Source organism: Scyliorhinus torazame, chromosome 4, assembly GCF_047496885.1.
Source record: "Scyliorhinus torazame isolate Kashiwa2021f chromosome 4, sScyTor2.1, whole genome shotgun sequence".
Taxonomy (NCBI): Eukaryota; Metazoa; Chordata; class Chondrichthyes; order Carcharhiniformes; family Scyliorhinidae; genus Scyliorhinus; species Scyliorhinus torazame.
In genome coordinates, this window is record NC_092710.1 from 98,525,484 (window position 1) to 98,539,420 (window position 13,937).

Sequence of the window (13,937 nt, forward strand, 5' to 3'; positions counted from 1 at the left end):
CACCTTCCAAACCCACAACCACTAACATCTAGAAGAACAAGAGCAGAAGTCACATGGGAGCTACCTTCTAAGTCACTCACCATTCTGACTTGGAAATATAACATTCCTTCACTGTCGCTGGGTCAAAATCCTGGCACGTCCTCCCTAACAGCACTGTGGGTGTACCTACACCACATGGACTGCAGCAGTTCAAGAAGGCAGCTCACCACCACCTTCTCAAGGGCAATTAGGGAGGGGCAGTAAAAGCTGGCCTAAGCCAAGGACATCCGTAGGTCTCAGGATCTGATCTTTCTTTCCAACCACCTCCAGTCTCAGGGTCTAAACTCGTTGGTTTCACCATAAATTTCCCTCCAAATTTCACCATCCTGACTATAACCAATGTTACAGTTCCTTCATCTGGTTCAAAGGCCAGAAACCTTCGATCAAACACCATTGTGAGAGTTCCATCACTACAAGGACTATGTGGATTAAAGAGAAGACCCACGAGCACTTTCTCTGAAGAATTAGTGTGGCCCAATAGTAGATCAATGAGCACTTGGCAAACTTGTTGTGTTGAATTATTCTTGCCATTCCTAAACGTTTTTTCCCCTTGTATTCATGCAAGTAACATTTTATTAGGATTATAAGTTTGAGAATCATATTCAAGGTGGGGATTCACCAGGACATCAATTTTTTAGGTAATTCAATCACGCACATTTGACACTAGTACTTAATGCTTCCATGCAAAATGAATGTACTTACCCTAATACTACTGACTAATGCAGAGATCCTGACATTTCAATCAATGTGATAAAGTTACGTTGAGTTCTATGTCCACAGAAGGTTGAATTATATGGTATTATAGTGTTTCTATCCTCCCTTTTGCCATATATGTGCCTTAATTTCTTAATAAACTGAATAATGCCCCGCGAAAATTAATAAATAGTCTGTGCTCTTATGAAAAAATAAAACAATGCAGATGGACAGTCTTCTGTCAGTACATACAAGATAGTGGCCATCTGATTTGTGCTTACTGTGGACTTTACAAGTAAGATTGACAAATTAGAGAATGTAGAGTAAATATAACAAGAGATTAATAGTCTCTCACCTGCACTTAAAAGTTAGATCCTTGAAGACATAAACATACTCGTAACCATTTTATTGCAGTTCAACAACTTTATAAAACAGATTAATCTGTTAGTAATGTAATTGAAGAGTATTAATTTAAAAGGTCTTTGTCCCAATTTAAATCACTGTACGGTTGAAATAAACTTCTATTTTCAAAATACCACCTTCCAGTATCTATAGTCATCAGGTTTGTAAATTTAAACACAATTATTTGTTTTATTATTAACAGTTAGCAGAATTAAATAGGCAGCAAATACAACTATCTAATCTCTAACTCGCCCACTTTTTACCTCGCCCACCCTTTATACACACACTCATACAAACAAACACAGAAGCGCAAGAGGCGTCTAAAGTAACGACAAAAGTAAAAGGATGGGCGTCTTTGTTTCAGATGCATGTCCTCCAGTTGGTTTCTTTTCAGTCTCGGCTTTCAGATGGATGCTATCTTTTCTTTCAGATTGAAATGGTTTTCACTGTAGACTCACAGAAATAGCAGGCGGTCAGCATACGACAGGGAGAGACAGATTCTTCTTTCAGGGTCCAGAAGCTTCTGCCTTCAGATAATAGGCAGCAGAGCAGAGAGAGAGAGCTGCTTCCACCTTGAGGGTCCACTGACTTCTCTTGGGTTGTCTCCGTAAAACAAGGCAGAATTCTGACCTCGGCCAATCCATTGGCCACTAGCCAACCAGTCGAAATAAACCCCTCCAATGTCTTAGGTGCCTTAAAGTCTGGGTTTTTCTGCCCAAAATATTACAGAGTGTAATATTTTGACACTTTTGAGTGCCTTACTTCCTCTGCTCGACTTAAAGGTATGTCTCCAATAACGATCCATGGACCAAAAATGATAAAGACAAAATAAAATACATAGTAATGAAGGGAATCAAAAGGAAGGACCCTTACATATCGCTCTCCCTAAAAGAAATGAAACATCATGAATGGACATTTCATTGTGAGCTACGCAAGACATAAATCCCAAACATATATCCATTCATCCTTCCTCATTATATCAGTCTCCTCCCCTCTAGTTCATACATTGGTAAACAATCGACCCGTAATTTTTTAAAATGCTGTTTGGCATTCTGTGGACCATACCATTTTCGCTTGTTTTTGCAATATACCCAACATCTATTGGATTTTCGCCTCTATCTGAGCTAGTTTCGGTGGGTTCAGTCAATATGGGTTGTTTTACCAGGTTGGAGTCAACGACATCTACATCATGATTAGTTACTATAGTTCATCCCGGTGTTTCCCACAAATCAGCTGATTCTTTTGCAGTATCCTCATCTTTTCATTGCTTTTCTTTTAAATATGTAAATTCAGTATCTGACTGTTCTAGTATTACCGTATTTTCAAGTCGTACCACAGGAGGGTCGCTCTGTGAACTGTCAACACCTTCTTCTACCTCACTCATACCATCTCTGTCCTCTTCCACTACTCCCATCACCTGATACGCTTGTTCCTTCCGACCTTCCTCTCTATGATGGTATTTTTTCAACATAGTAATGTGGCATAATCAGTCCTTCTGCCTACGATCTAGAGTGTCGATTGGGTAAGCCACCTTACTCACCCTCCTAACTACCTCATCGGGGTATAGATCGCTATACGCAAACAAACACAGACTGGAAACAGGGGTGTAAAATACTGAAGAAAGTAAAAGGATAAGCGTCTTTGTTTCAGATGGATGTCCTCCAGTTAGTTGTTTCTTCAGTTTTGGCTTTCAGGTGGATGCTATCTTTTCTTTCAGCTTGTAATGGTTTTCACTGCAGACAGCCATCATTTGAGAAAGCAAGACAGCTTCTTTTTTCAGGAACCAAAGCTTTTGTTTTCAGACAGTAGACAGCAGAGCAGAGAGAGAGAGAGAGAGAGCTGCTTCCACCTTAGAGGTCCAGTGGCTTCTCTCAGGTTTTCTTCGAAAAAATCTGACAGGAACCAACGGCTGTCAGTTGCCGAGGCAAAGCTCTGTCCTTCGCCAATCCATTGGCCACTCGCCAACAAGTCGAAACAAACCCAAAATACGCAATTTTATAGCACAATGTAATATTTTGACACCTTTGAGTTCCTTACTTCCTCTGCTCAACTTAAATGTATGCCTCCATTAACGATCCATGGACCAAAAACGATAAAGACAAAACAAAATAAACAGGAACTAAGGGAATCAACAGGAAGGGCATTTACAATACAGACAGAGATAAATTAAAATTTACAGAGATTCAAAGATAGGAAACTAGCCTGTTGGATCTTGGAATAGTTGAATCTGGCGGTCACAAAGCCACAGATGAGGGTTTCAATGACAGGTAGGTCAAGTTAGAGATTGTTACAGAGGTGAAAGTAAAACATCTTTTGTGTTGTGGAGGACTTGGATCAGTTTGGGCTCAAAGAGGAAACAGAGGTTGGCTGCAGTGTAGTTCAAACAGAGACAGTGGCCAAGTCAGTGACAAGTATACAGGGTTTTCGGCAAGGTGTGAAGATGGAAGCGTTGATCTTTCCTATGCTTCGTTGGAGGACACTGTAGCTCATTGAAGACTGGGTATTAAACAAACAATGTGACTGCACAGAGGAAGTGAAGGGTCAAGAAAAGTGCTTGAGAGGGAGGTGGGGGTGGAACGGAGGTTTGAGTCAATTAATGTGGAAGCTGACCCAAGTCAGTAGATTAATCCATTGAAAGATCCTTGGCAGACTCCAAAGTTAAGTGTGGGGCTGGGAAAAGAAGCTACTGTTGGAGATTCACGAGCTACAATCAGATAGGCAACAGTGGAACAAATAGGGCTCACCTGCTGAGCTATACAACAGAGGAGAAAAATGCTATGATCCATCCTATCAAAGACCACGCAATAATACACCATGGTGAGTCATCTAACAAAATGGCTTTTATATCTCAACATAAATGGCCAAAAAGCACATTTTAATAATAGACAGGAAGATGTTTATGATTGCCAGTTATAGTTAAATATCCAAGTTTGCTACCTCTGAAAATATTCTATTGTCCTAAGGTTTTACATGGTGTTTTGGCTTTAATGTGAACTCTTCAAATCTGTCTGCCAAAAGGTTGATGTAAAACTGCACAATAATCTGCCAGAAATTGTATCAACTCACCTTCAGGTGCCTTTGCATCACACATCTTTGTCACCCAGGTTGCATTTGAAATCTCTTGCCTCGAATCAAATGAAGTGTGGTTGACCTGGAAAATTATACACAGACAAAAAATACAAATGCTTTAACGGTTTATATAAAGCTTACTCTTCTTGCATTCACACATGAACTTGATTTCTGTAATTCCCTCCAACCGCTTACAATTAGGTCAAGACCCGCAGGCAGTAAGTTTTCTTTTTCATAAAGTGAATGGTCTTTCAATGTTTACATAATATATTCCTGCTACTTTACCAGACCTTGCTCTAATAAGAAGGGCTGTGGCTCAATTCCTTAAAATTATTTTTTCATGGACTGATGACATTATTTGTGCACCAACCCAAGTGTTCACTCAAACAGGTGACTCACCATGGAAAGTTGTGTTCAAACCAAGGATTTAAAGCAGTGGGAAAATTATTCCCCCCACCCCCCGCGAGAAAAAATACTAGAAATAGAAACACCAGTAATTAATGGTCACAATTTCAAGGTGAAAAAAGGCAAACTGAACAGCAACAACATCCCTGCAATGGCTAAAGCTTTCCCATTTACTGGGTTCAGCAAAAAGGAACAATGTAAACCTGTAATTACCTTGTGTTACTCTTATCAGTTTAGAATTCAATACACACACAATAATTTGTATTTGGAAAGATCTTGATCTATTTCATAATAATTAATTCAGACCATCTCATTTATAGTACACCTCACTGATTTATGTCCAAAAATATATTCAAGCATCATTGTCCCTACACAGAAGCACAGTAAAAAACTCTTGACTTCTATCCTGCTGAAGATAATCAACTTTGTGATGAATGAAATATTCATTTCCCACACTTGGGTTCCACGTCAAACACAACATAAGGTTTCTAGCTCCTATCTTTGGACAAACAATATTTTTCACCATGCTCCCAATCTTCATTTTTTCAGAAAATTTAGATGAGGACCAACCCAATAATTTAACATTGAAATAGGCTGGATGGATTATTTTCACAATAAGGGTTAGTTTTTCAAAGACCAAAGGAACCCACAGACTTTTTAACGTAGGAAATGGTCATTCAACCAGACGGGCAGTACTGTACGAGTTTCAGTAATGGGGTGGGGCCACCCCAAGGACACACTGCCAACACGCTTCTGCCTTAACCCCGAGGGTTCACAGGTAAAGATTTGCACAGCAATTTCCCGGAAGTGCAAACTTTCCCCGGACAATTGCCCTGCGCTGGGATCCATTCGAAAATGCAATTTAAATAACAAATTTCGGATCTTTTTGACTGTCTTACACCAATGACAGACCAGAAAATGTTAGAAGAATTAAAACCATTTCCATCTTCTTGATAACGATTGTACAGGCCCACATTGACCTCCACGGCACTCCCCCCATTCCGCTAAGGAACTCAGCCACCCTCCAACTACTGCACACTCCTTCCTGACCTAAAGACCTGAGTCAGAAGGCTGGGCATAATAGGATCACCAGGATTTTAAGGTAAGAAGTTACAGGCGATGGTGTTCATGCCAGTGCTTGGCTAGAGCAAATAGAAACTAATCCTACTGTTTGACTGATCCAGATAGCTCTGTACTGTTCAAACTGTGTTGTGGTGGAAGATTCAAATTTAAATTTGTACCAGCAAATGAATGCACATATTCAAGCATCTTAACAGATGTTAGAAATAGAATGCAAACTACAACTTCCGGTAAGTTAAAAGGGAGGTAGGGATTCATTAAAACCAAAGCATGTTTTTTGTAGCTCAGTGCAATTAGAATTGTTTGAATAAAAAGTTACACTAATATATATTTTAAAAGCCCAGAAATGCATTTAATCTCTTTTACAAGTAGAATGATCTGTATTAGTGACCTTGAGGTGTGCCAATGTTCAGTTATCACCAACACACGAGATTTAATGATGTGATAACGTCGACAGAAAATGCACTTTTAAGCTTCTGTGGCAGATTGCTTTATTTCAGAGTGACACTGTGCCTCAATAAAATATTGCAAACATTGCTCTTGGTTGACTATCACTCGTTTACCAAGCTGTGACGAAAATGAAGATTTAATTATATCTGGACAGTAAGGACCAATTCAGTTGGCAGTCAATGATTTGATTAATAGCTATCTTGATAAAACAATTAAGACAACATGCAAGATCATTTGAAATTGGTTAAAACAATGACAGATCAGACCAATTTGTCCCCGTCAATTAAAACAGAGGCTTGCATAGAGAAATAAATCCAGAAGAATGACAAGGCTTCAAAAGATGTTAGTGCCACTCTTCCAGATTGTCTAACAATGGCATCATATTTCAATTAATTTAGCAGAGCTAAATGTCACAAAAATGTAAAATTAAATGAAGAAAATGGATTGGAACAGGTATTTCAAGAGACGGCCGTGATATGGAAGATATTTTCTCAAATAAAAGCAGCCTTCAATTTAGCCGCAGCATTTGTTTAATTTTGTTGAAGAAAAATATGGGCCGTGATCTTCCGGGTATGTTCACAATGGACGCAAATCCCATTATGGCTCTCAAGAGGACCCTAACAGGATTTGCACCGGGGAGATCTTAGAACCAAACCTTCTCCGCTCCCGCCCTGCCTCCCGCCGGGCACATAATCAGGTTCACACCCAGCGAGGGTGTGAGCCTGATCATCAACCTGAATGAATTTAAAATAACGGCGTTTCTTCTGGAGACTTCTGACATTTACCCAGCCCCCAAACTCTCCGGTGTGATGTTACACCAGCGGGAATCACTACCGTTTTCCAGCAGCGCCAGGGCACATGGCAGGGCAGTGTCCCAAGAGGTGGGGCGACAATATGGTGGGGGATTGCCAGATGGGGAAGGTCCCAATGCCCTCTGGAGTGGGGGGGCCTGCTTCTTAACTTTGTGATCGGGGTGCCCTTTAAAAACGGCGCCCTGATCTCGGTGGAGCTGGGCTTGCCGGCGTCCTTAAGCCTCGCCCCTCAAGAACAAACCCCCCCCACCCTGTTTCTTATGGACAAAGTGTCATAAGGTCTGGAGAGAAAACCTGGCTGTTTCTCTACGGAAACACATGCTGGTTTTCAGCCAGTAACTGACACACTTTGCCATTTTGGGGGAAAAGTTCTGTCCATGGATTCAGAGTTCACACTAAATCACACATTTTGTATATTAGGCAACTTAATTACATTCAATTAATTCATCTCATTTATACAGTAAAAATATTAAAATCTTAATGAATCATTTAGTCATGTACCAGTGTACTCGAAAATTCATAATTTTCATGCAATTAGGAAAGTTAATGTTTCCTCGCAATTTTCTTGTATTAACAGTACATTTGATACCCTGTGTGTAATATAATTAGTTCCACTGCTTAATGTACAAATTCAGATTACAAGAGCATCCTGTCATGAGGGAGAATTAGAGTAGTTCACGTTCACAATTTGGATTTCAACAAAATACTACCTTCTCCCTCGACCTAAATTATCTTTAATGAATATAAAAAAGACTTGCTGGTAGGATAAGATTTAAATTCCACCGCATAATTCCTTTAAAATACAGTTCTAACTAAGGAACTTAGTAACAGGTCACAGACACTGATTCAAACATTTCAGATGCTAGAGCAAAATTAAAGAGAATGGAAAAATTGGTATCTACCCCATGGGAGGAACATCAGTATCAAAAAAAAAGACACAAGTAGAATATTTCATTTGAATAGTCAGAGCTGGAGGATGCAAAGTCAAAATTAAACGAGATTCGAGCATGGCTCCAGGTTAGAAGGAATTTCTATGCTCGCCTCTATGCCCTCCTCACTCTTCCCCTCTACACAAAACAGGAATCAGGCTACGTATATACAGAAGACGTTTTCAGAAACACTTTTGAAGAATGATTTGCTGACTATCTGGTTGGGAAAAGGGTTGAAGGTGACAAAAAAAGAAAATCACAGTTAATCGAATGCTGTATGGAATGGGTTGGTTCTCGAGATGTACAGATCTTGTGAATGTCATGCCGAGATCGGTAACATATGTTGCATTAATGTGTCACGGCAAGGTTAGAATATTCCGAAAGTTAGTACAAATTTAATTTTGGCCATTGGATGGAGAATACATCATAAACCTTTTTCTCAGAAGAACTGCCTGAGAATATATATTTTTTGTTCATTCTTGGGATGTGAGCATGACCAGCTTTTATTGCCCTGCCCTAAATTCCCTTGAGAATGTGGTGCCCTGCATTTGTGAATTTTTGGAGTTTAAGTGGTGCAAATGCACCCACAATCTGCTGCCCTTGCCCTTCTAGGTCAGGGTTTTTCAAAGTGCAGGTTGTGTCCCATGGGCTTGTGGGCGGGTGTCAGGATGGTGGCAGAGCGATCGGTTGTGCCGTTCCCACGGTTCATAGATTATCATAGAATTTACAGTGTAGGAGGCCATTCGGCCCATCGAGTCTTCACCATCTCTTGGAGAGAGCACCCTACCTAAGGTCAACACCTCTACCCTATCCCCACAACCCAGCAACCCCACTCAACAATAAGGGCAATTTATCATGGCCAGACCACCTAACCAGCACATCTTTGGACTGTGGGAGGAAACCGGAAAACCCACGCACACATGGGGAGGATGTGCAGACTCCGCACAGACAGTGACCCAAGCCGGAATCGAACCTGGGACCCTGAAGCTGTGAAGCAAACTGATATCCAATTTCCGCACACGAGTACGGCTTCAACCGGGATCTTGGATTCATGCCGCATTACATTCATCCCCCACCATCTGGCCTGGGCTTGCGAAATCCTACCAACTGTCCTGGCTTGAGACAATTCACACCTCTTTAACCTGGGGTTACCCCATATCTCTGGATCTGTAAAGACTAAATTACCTGCAAATGCTCGCATTCAAAGCATTGTCTTGCATCTTTATCTTTGTCTATATATATGTTTCTGGAACATACCTCTTCATTCACCTAAGGAAAGAGCACTGCTCCGAAAGCTTGTGATTTGAAACAAACCTGTTGGACTTTAACCTGGTGTTGTAAGACTTCTTACTGTGCTCACCACAGTCCAACTCTGGCATCTCTCCATCATAACATGCGTGAGGTTGGATTTTCCATTTTCATTAGGACAACCACAAAGGAACTGGCTGAATCAGCACCCGATATGCACATTGCTCTCTCCTCCTGTGAACCGAATTGGAATGAGATTGAGAGGACCAATCTGGCTCTCCATTTGCATTAAAGGTAAGCAAACGTGGCTTGTCCCGATGGTCGGGCGGCGTGGGTCCCGACGGTGGGCCGGCGTGGGTCCCGACGGTGGGTCCCGACGGTGGGCCGGCGTGGGTCCCGACGGTGGGCCGGCGTGGGTCCCGACGGTGGGCCGGCGTGGGTCCCGACGGTGGGCCGGCGTGGGTCCCGACGGCCGGCCGGCGTGGGTCCCGACGGCCGGCCGGCGTGGGTCCCGACGGCCGGCCGGCGTGGGTCCCGACGGTCGGCCGGCGTGGGTCCCGACGGTCGGCCGGCGTGGGTCCCGATGGTCGGCCGGCGTGGGTCCCGATGGTCGGCCGGCGTGGGTCCCGATGGTCGGCCGGCGTGGGTCCCGATGGTCGGCCGGCGTGGGTCACCAAGGTGGACGGTGTGGGTCACCAAGGTGGGCAGGTGTGGGTCCCGAAGGTCAGCCTCCATGTCCCCCGAAGAACTGCAGCCGCGGGTGCCAAAGGTCTGCCGGTTGGCAAAAGTAGGTCCTGGGAAAAAAAGTGTGAACAACACTGTTCTAGATTGTGGAGGTCATGGGTTTGGAAGGTGTTGTCAAAAGTAGACCCCTCAAGTTTTTTTTGTTCTTATATATGTAAACTGAGCTGTTGCTGCAGTGGTTGTGCTGGTAGGAAAAATGAACTGCCTTATCCAGCCCTCATTATGTATGTGTTGCATGTATTCAAATTGTTTCTTGATTTTACCAACCTTCACCATCCTATCTTCCAAGAGGTGTCACTGTGTAAGTAGGGCCCATTGGACTGCATTGTCAGAATTACTCAGTAGAGCTAGTATAATCGAAGAATCTGCTAGTCACCCTCATATTCATGTTCCCCTCCAGATCTTTTGCAATCTAACCCAGCCCAGGTCATATTATTATGTTCATACTGATTGAAGCAATTTTGGTTGCAAATTAAATTGAAGATCAATGAAGAGAGTTGGAAGATCAACTTTACTAAACAGTCTTACATTGCCTGGCCTTTAACTTGCATACAAATCCAATTTGGTTCAAAGCCACATTTTTCAAAGAACAGATGGCCCACTGATACTTTATAAAATCCAATTTAATATTTGGGAATTACCCCTCATAGAAGAGGGAGTACAGCAAATGTATATCCAATACAGATGTTCTTGCAGCTTGTCTTCAGATCAAGCACTGCAATATGCAGGCAATTGGGGAAAATTCTCCATTAGTTGAAGTCATACCTAGTACAAAGAAAGATGGTTGTTGAGGGCCAAATAGCTCAGCCCCAGGACATTATTGCAGGAGTTTCTCAGTGTAGTGTCCTAGACACACTATCTTCAGCTGCTCCATCAATGAGCTTCCCTCCAGCATAAGATCAGAAGTAGGGTTGTTCTCCAATGACTGGAGAGTGTTCAGTCACAACTTCTGAGATACTGAAGCAGTACGTTCCTGCATAAAGCAAGATCTGGACAACATTCAGGGTAGGGCTAAGTGGCAAGCAATCTTTGTGCCACACAAGTGCCAGGTACTGACCATCTGCAACGTGACAGACATTAATGGGCATTACCAACACTCAATACAATACCATCAACATCCTGGGGATTACCACTGACCAGAAACAGAACTGGACAGTCATGTAAATACCTTGGCTACAACAGCAGGTCAGAGGCTGGGAATTTTGAAGTGAGTACCTCGCCTCCTGATTCCCCAAATCTGTCCATCATTTACAAGGCACGAGTCAGGAGTGTAATGCAATACTTGCCTGGATGAGTGCAGCTCGAACAAGACTCAGGAAGCTCAACACCATTCAGGACAAAACAGCCCACGTGATTGGCATCCAATTCACACCTTAAACATTCACTCCCTGTAGCACTAGCCATCCACAAGATGCACCGCAGCAGCTTTCTGGGGCTCCTTTGACAGTATCTTCCAAACTCTACCTTCTAGAAGGACAAGGGCAGTTATGTATGGGAACATGATCCCGCATGTCAAGTCACTGCCCATCCGGACTAGGAACCAAATCACCATTTCTTGATTATCGCTTGGCCAAACTCTTGAACTCCTTTCCCAACGGCTGTGGGTGCTCCGACAGTACATAGGCTGCTGTGGTTTAAGAAAGCAGCTCATCACAACCTTCTCAAGTGCTGTTTAGGATGTCCAACAAGTTGTCTTGCCAGCGACTTTGATATACCATGAAAGAATGAAAAAAACATGGCATCAAAGTTGACAAGAATATTACAGACCACGAAACAAAGCATCTACCAAAAAATGTGAATACACCTTTGGCTAAGACACTGCTGGCTGATTTAATATCCTGGAACTACTTTACCATTTCCATTCATGGAACTTTGCTGAAATTGTGGAATGAGTACATGCATTTAGAGCAGAGCGAACAAAATTAGGCCAATTCTTCCTCCCAGTGCAATTAAAACACCCCAACATTACGATCCACGTTCCCAAAGAGCAGCCTGACCTAGAATTAATAAAATTTAACAGACCAATTGTGTGACTCGCACCTCTGGGATTCAAACACCATCTGGCTACGAGACAGGCACTTTAGTCTTAATATCAGCCCCATCCCCAAGCTCAACAAAACTACAAGTACACAACAACCTTGAAGCAGGCAGTCTTGAGGCAAGGTTGAATGAGGGAAAACGGTATCAAAACAAATACAACATCGATGCAATTCTACAGGTAGATTTTTTTTTTGTTCTTTATGCATGACATTAATCCCATCAGTAATGTATAACCATACTGAACCTGTTGTGCTTGTAACAAGTATCATGCGCCTTCTTTTCAAGTTAAACAGACTAAGTTTAACCATTTACTACGATCCTCGTGGGGAAACGGTAACTATAACCAAATTTATTAAATGACCCCCAATGAAGAAATTACAAACGAGGTTCTGCTTTTTGTAGCTTTTACATTAATACGAATCAAACCCCGCCACATCAACCTGCCCTCTCACCCACCCTAACAATTGACAATAACTAGTTCTCCAAAATAGAGAATAAACAAACCCCACCTCTTGGGCAGCACAGTGGTTAGCACTGTTGCTGCACAGCGCCAGGGTCCCAGGTTCGATTCCCAGCTTGGGTCACTGTCTGTGGAGAGTCTGCCCGTTCTCCCCGTCTTCATGGGTTCCCTCCGGGTACTCCAGTTTCCTCTCTCAAGTCCCGAAAGATGTGCTGTTAGTTAGTTTGGACATTCTGAATTCTCCCTCTGTCGTACCCGAACAGGCGCCGGAATGTGGCAACTATGGGCTTTTCACAGTAACTTCATTGCAGTGTTAATATAAGCCTACTTGTGACAATAATAAAGATTATTGATTATTATTATTGGGAAACCCTTCATTCGCTCCTCTGAGGGAAAATCTAATCTTCTCAAAATGCAGGAACTCCATTAGATCCCCCAGCCACACCTTGGCACAGGGTGGAGAAGCTGACCTCCACCTTAACAGAACCCGCCTGCGAGCGATCAATGAGGCGAAAGCTAAAGCATCTGCCCCTGCTTCCGCCTGGAACTCCTGTAGGTCTGACACCCAGAATATGGCATCCAGGGGACTAGGCTCCAAGTCCACACAAAAGATCGGCAACATGGTGATGAAAAACCTCCAATCTTTCTCCAACTTCAGGCAGGACTAGAACACATGTACATGATGACCTGGGCCCCTCCTACACGGTTCACAAATATCTTTTACCCCTTCAAACAGCCGGCTCATCCTCGACTTTGTTAGGTGCGCCCTATGTACAACTTTTGGTTGCATCAACACCAGCCTTGACTTTGAGGCATTCACCCTCTGCAGCACCTCATACCACAATCCCTCCACGAGCGCCATCCCCAGCTCCTCCTCCCACTTGACCGTAACCCCCTCCAGAGACACCTTGGGCTGGATTCTCCGCCGTCGAGATTCTCTGTTGTGCCGGTGCCCTGGGCGTTTCCAGACGGTGTGGGATTGCCCACAATGGGAAACCCCATTGGCCGGCTGCCGAGACGGTGAATCCCAGGGGTGCGCTGCACCAGAAATCTGGTGCAGCGGGACGAAGAATCCCACCCACCTTATCTCCAAAATCCTCCCATAAATCAGCAAGATGACCCCACCCTCCAACCCGATCACCGACAACACCTTCTTCAGCAATGTAGAGGAAGATGCTACCGGAAATGTTGGAAAGACCTTTTTCGCAAAGTCCCGCAACTGCATGTACCTAAACCCCTCCCCACACAGGAACCCAAACATCACACCCAACTCCCCCAGACTTGTGAACCGCCCTTCCAGAAACAGGTCCTTCATCTCCATCACCCCTTTCCATCCCTGAAACCTCACATCCATCCTCCCAGGCTCAACCCATGGTTGCCTCGGATTGGCATCAACCTCAACCTAACCTAAAATGCTGCCAAAATTGCCTCCATATTTTCAGCGTGGCAACCATCACCGGACTCCCCAAATATCTACAGGGTAAACAGGAGCGGAGCCATTGCCAGAGCCCACAAATCCAGCCCCTACTAGAACCTGCCTCCATCCTCAGCCATAAAGCCTCCGTC

General features: G+C 43.4%; 1 protein-coding gene and 1 long non-coding RNA gene across 3 annotated transcripts in view; one reads left to right on the forward strand and one right to left on the reverse strand.

Annotated features, from left to right (window-relative positions):
* The window catches only part of LOC140410350 (lysosomal cobalamin transport escort protein LMBD1-like), a 250,202-nt gene that overhangs the window by 19,375 nt on the left and 216,890 nt on the right, over positions 1 to 13,937 (reverse strand). For both annotated transcript variants that reach the window (XM_072498366.1, XM_072498365.1), the window contains one exon: positions 4,201 to 4,285. In XM_072498366.1, the coding sequence (XP_072354467.1) occupies positions 4,201 to 4,285 (85 nt within the window). The remainder of the gene's footprint in view (positions 1 to 4,200; positions 4,286 to 13,937) is intronic.
* Positions 9,233 to 13,937, forward strand: part of LOC140410351 (uncharacterized) — a 112,782-nt gene continuing 108,077 nt past the window's right edge. Inside the window, exon 1 of the long non-coding RNA XR_011940621.1 lies at positions 9,233 to 9,421. This is a non-coding gene — a long non-coding RNA (uncharacterized lncRNA). The remainder of the gene's footprint in view (positions 9,422 to 13,937) is intronic.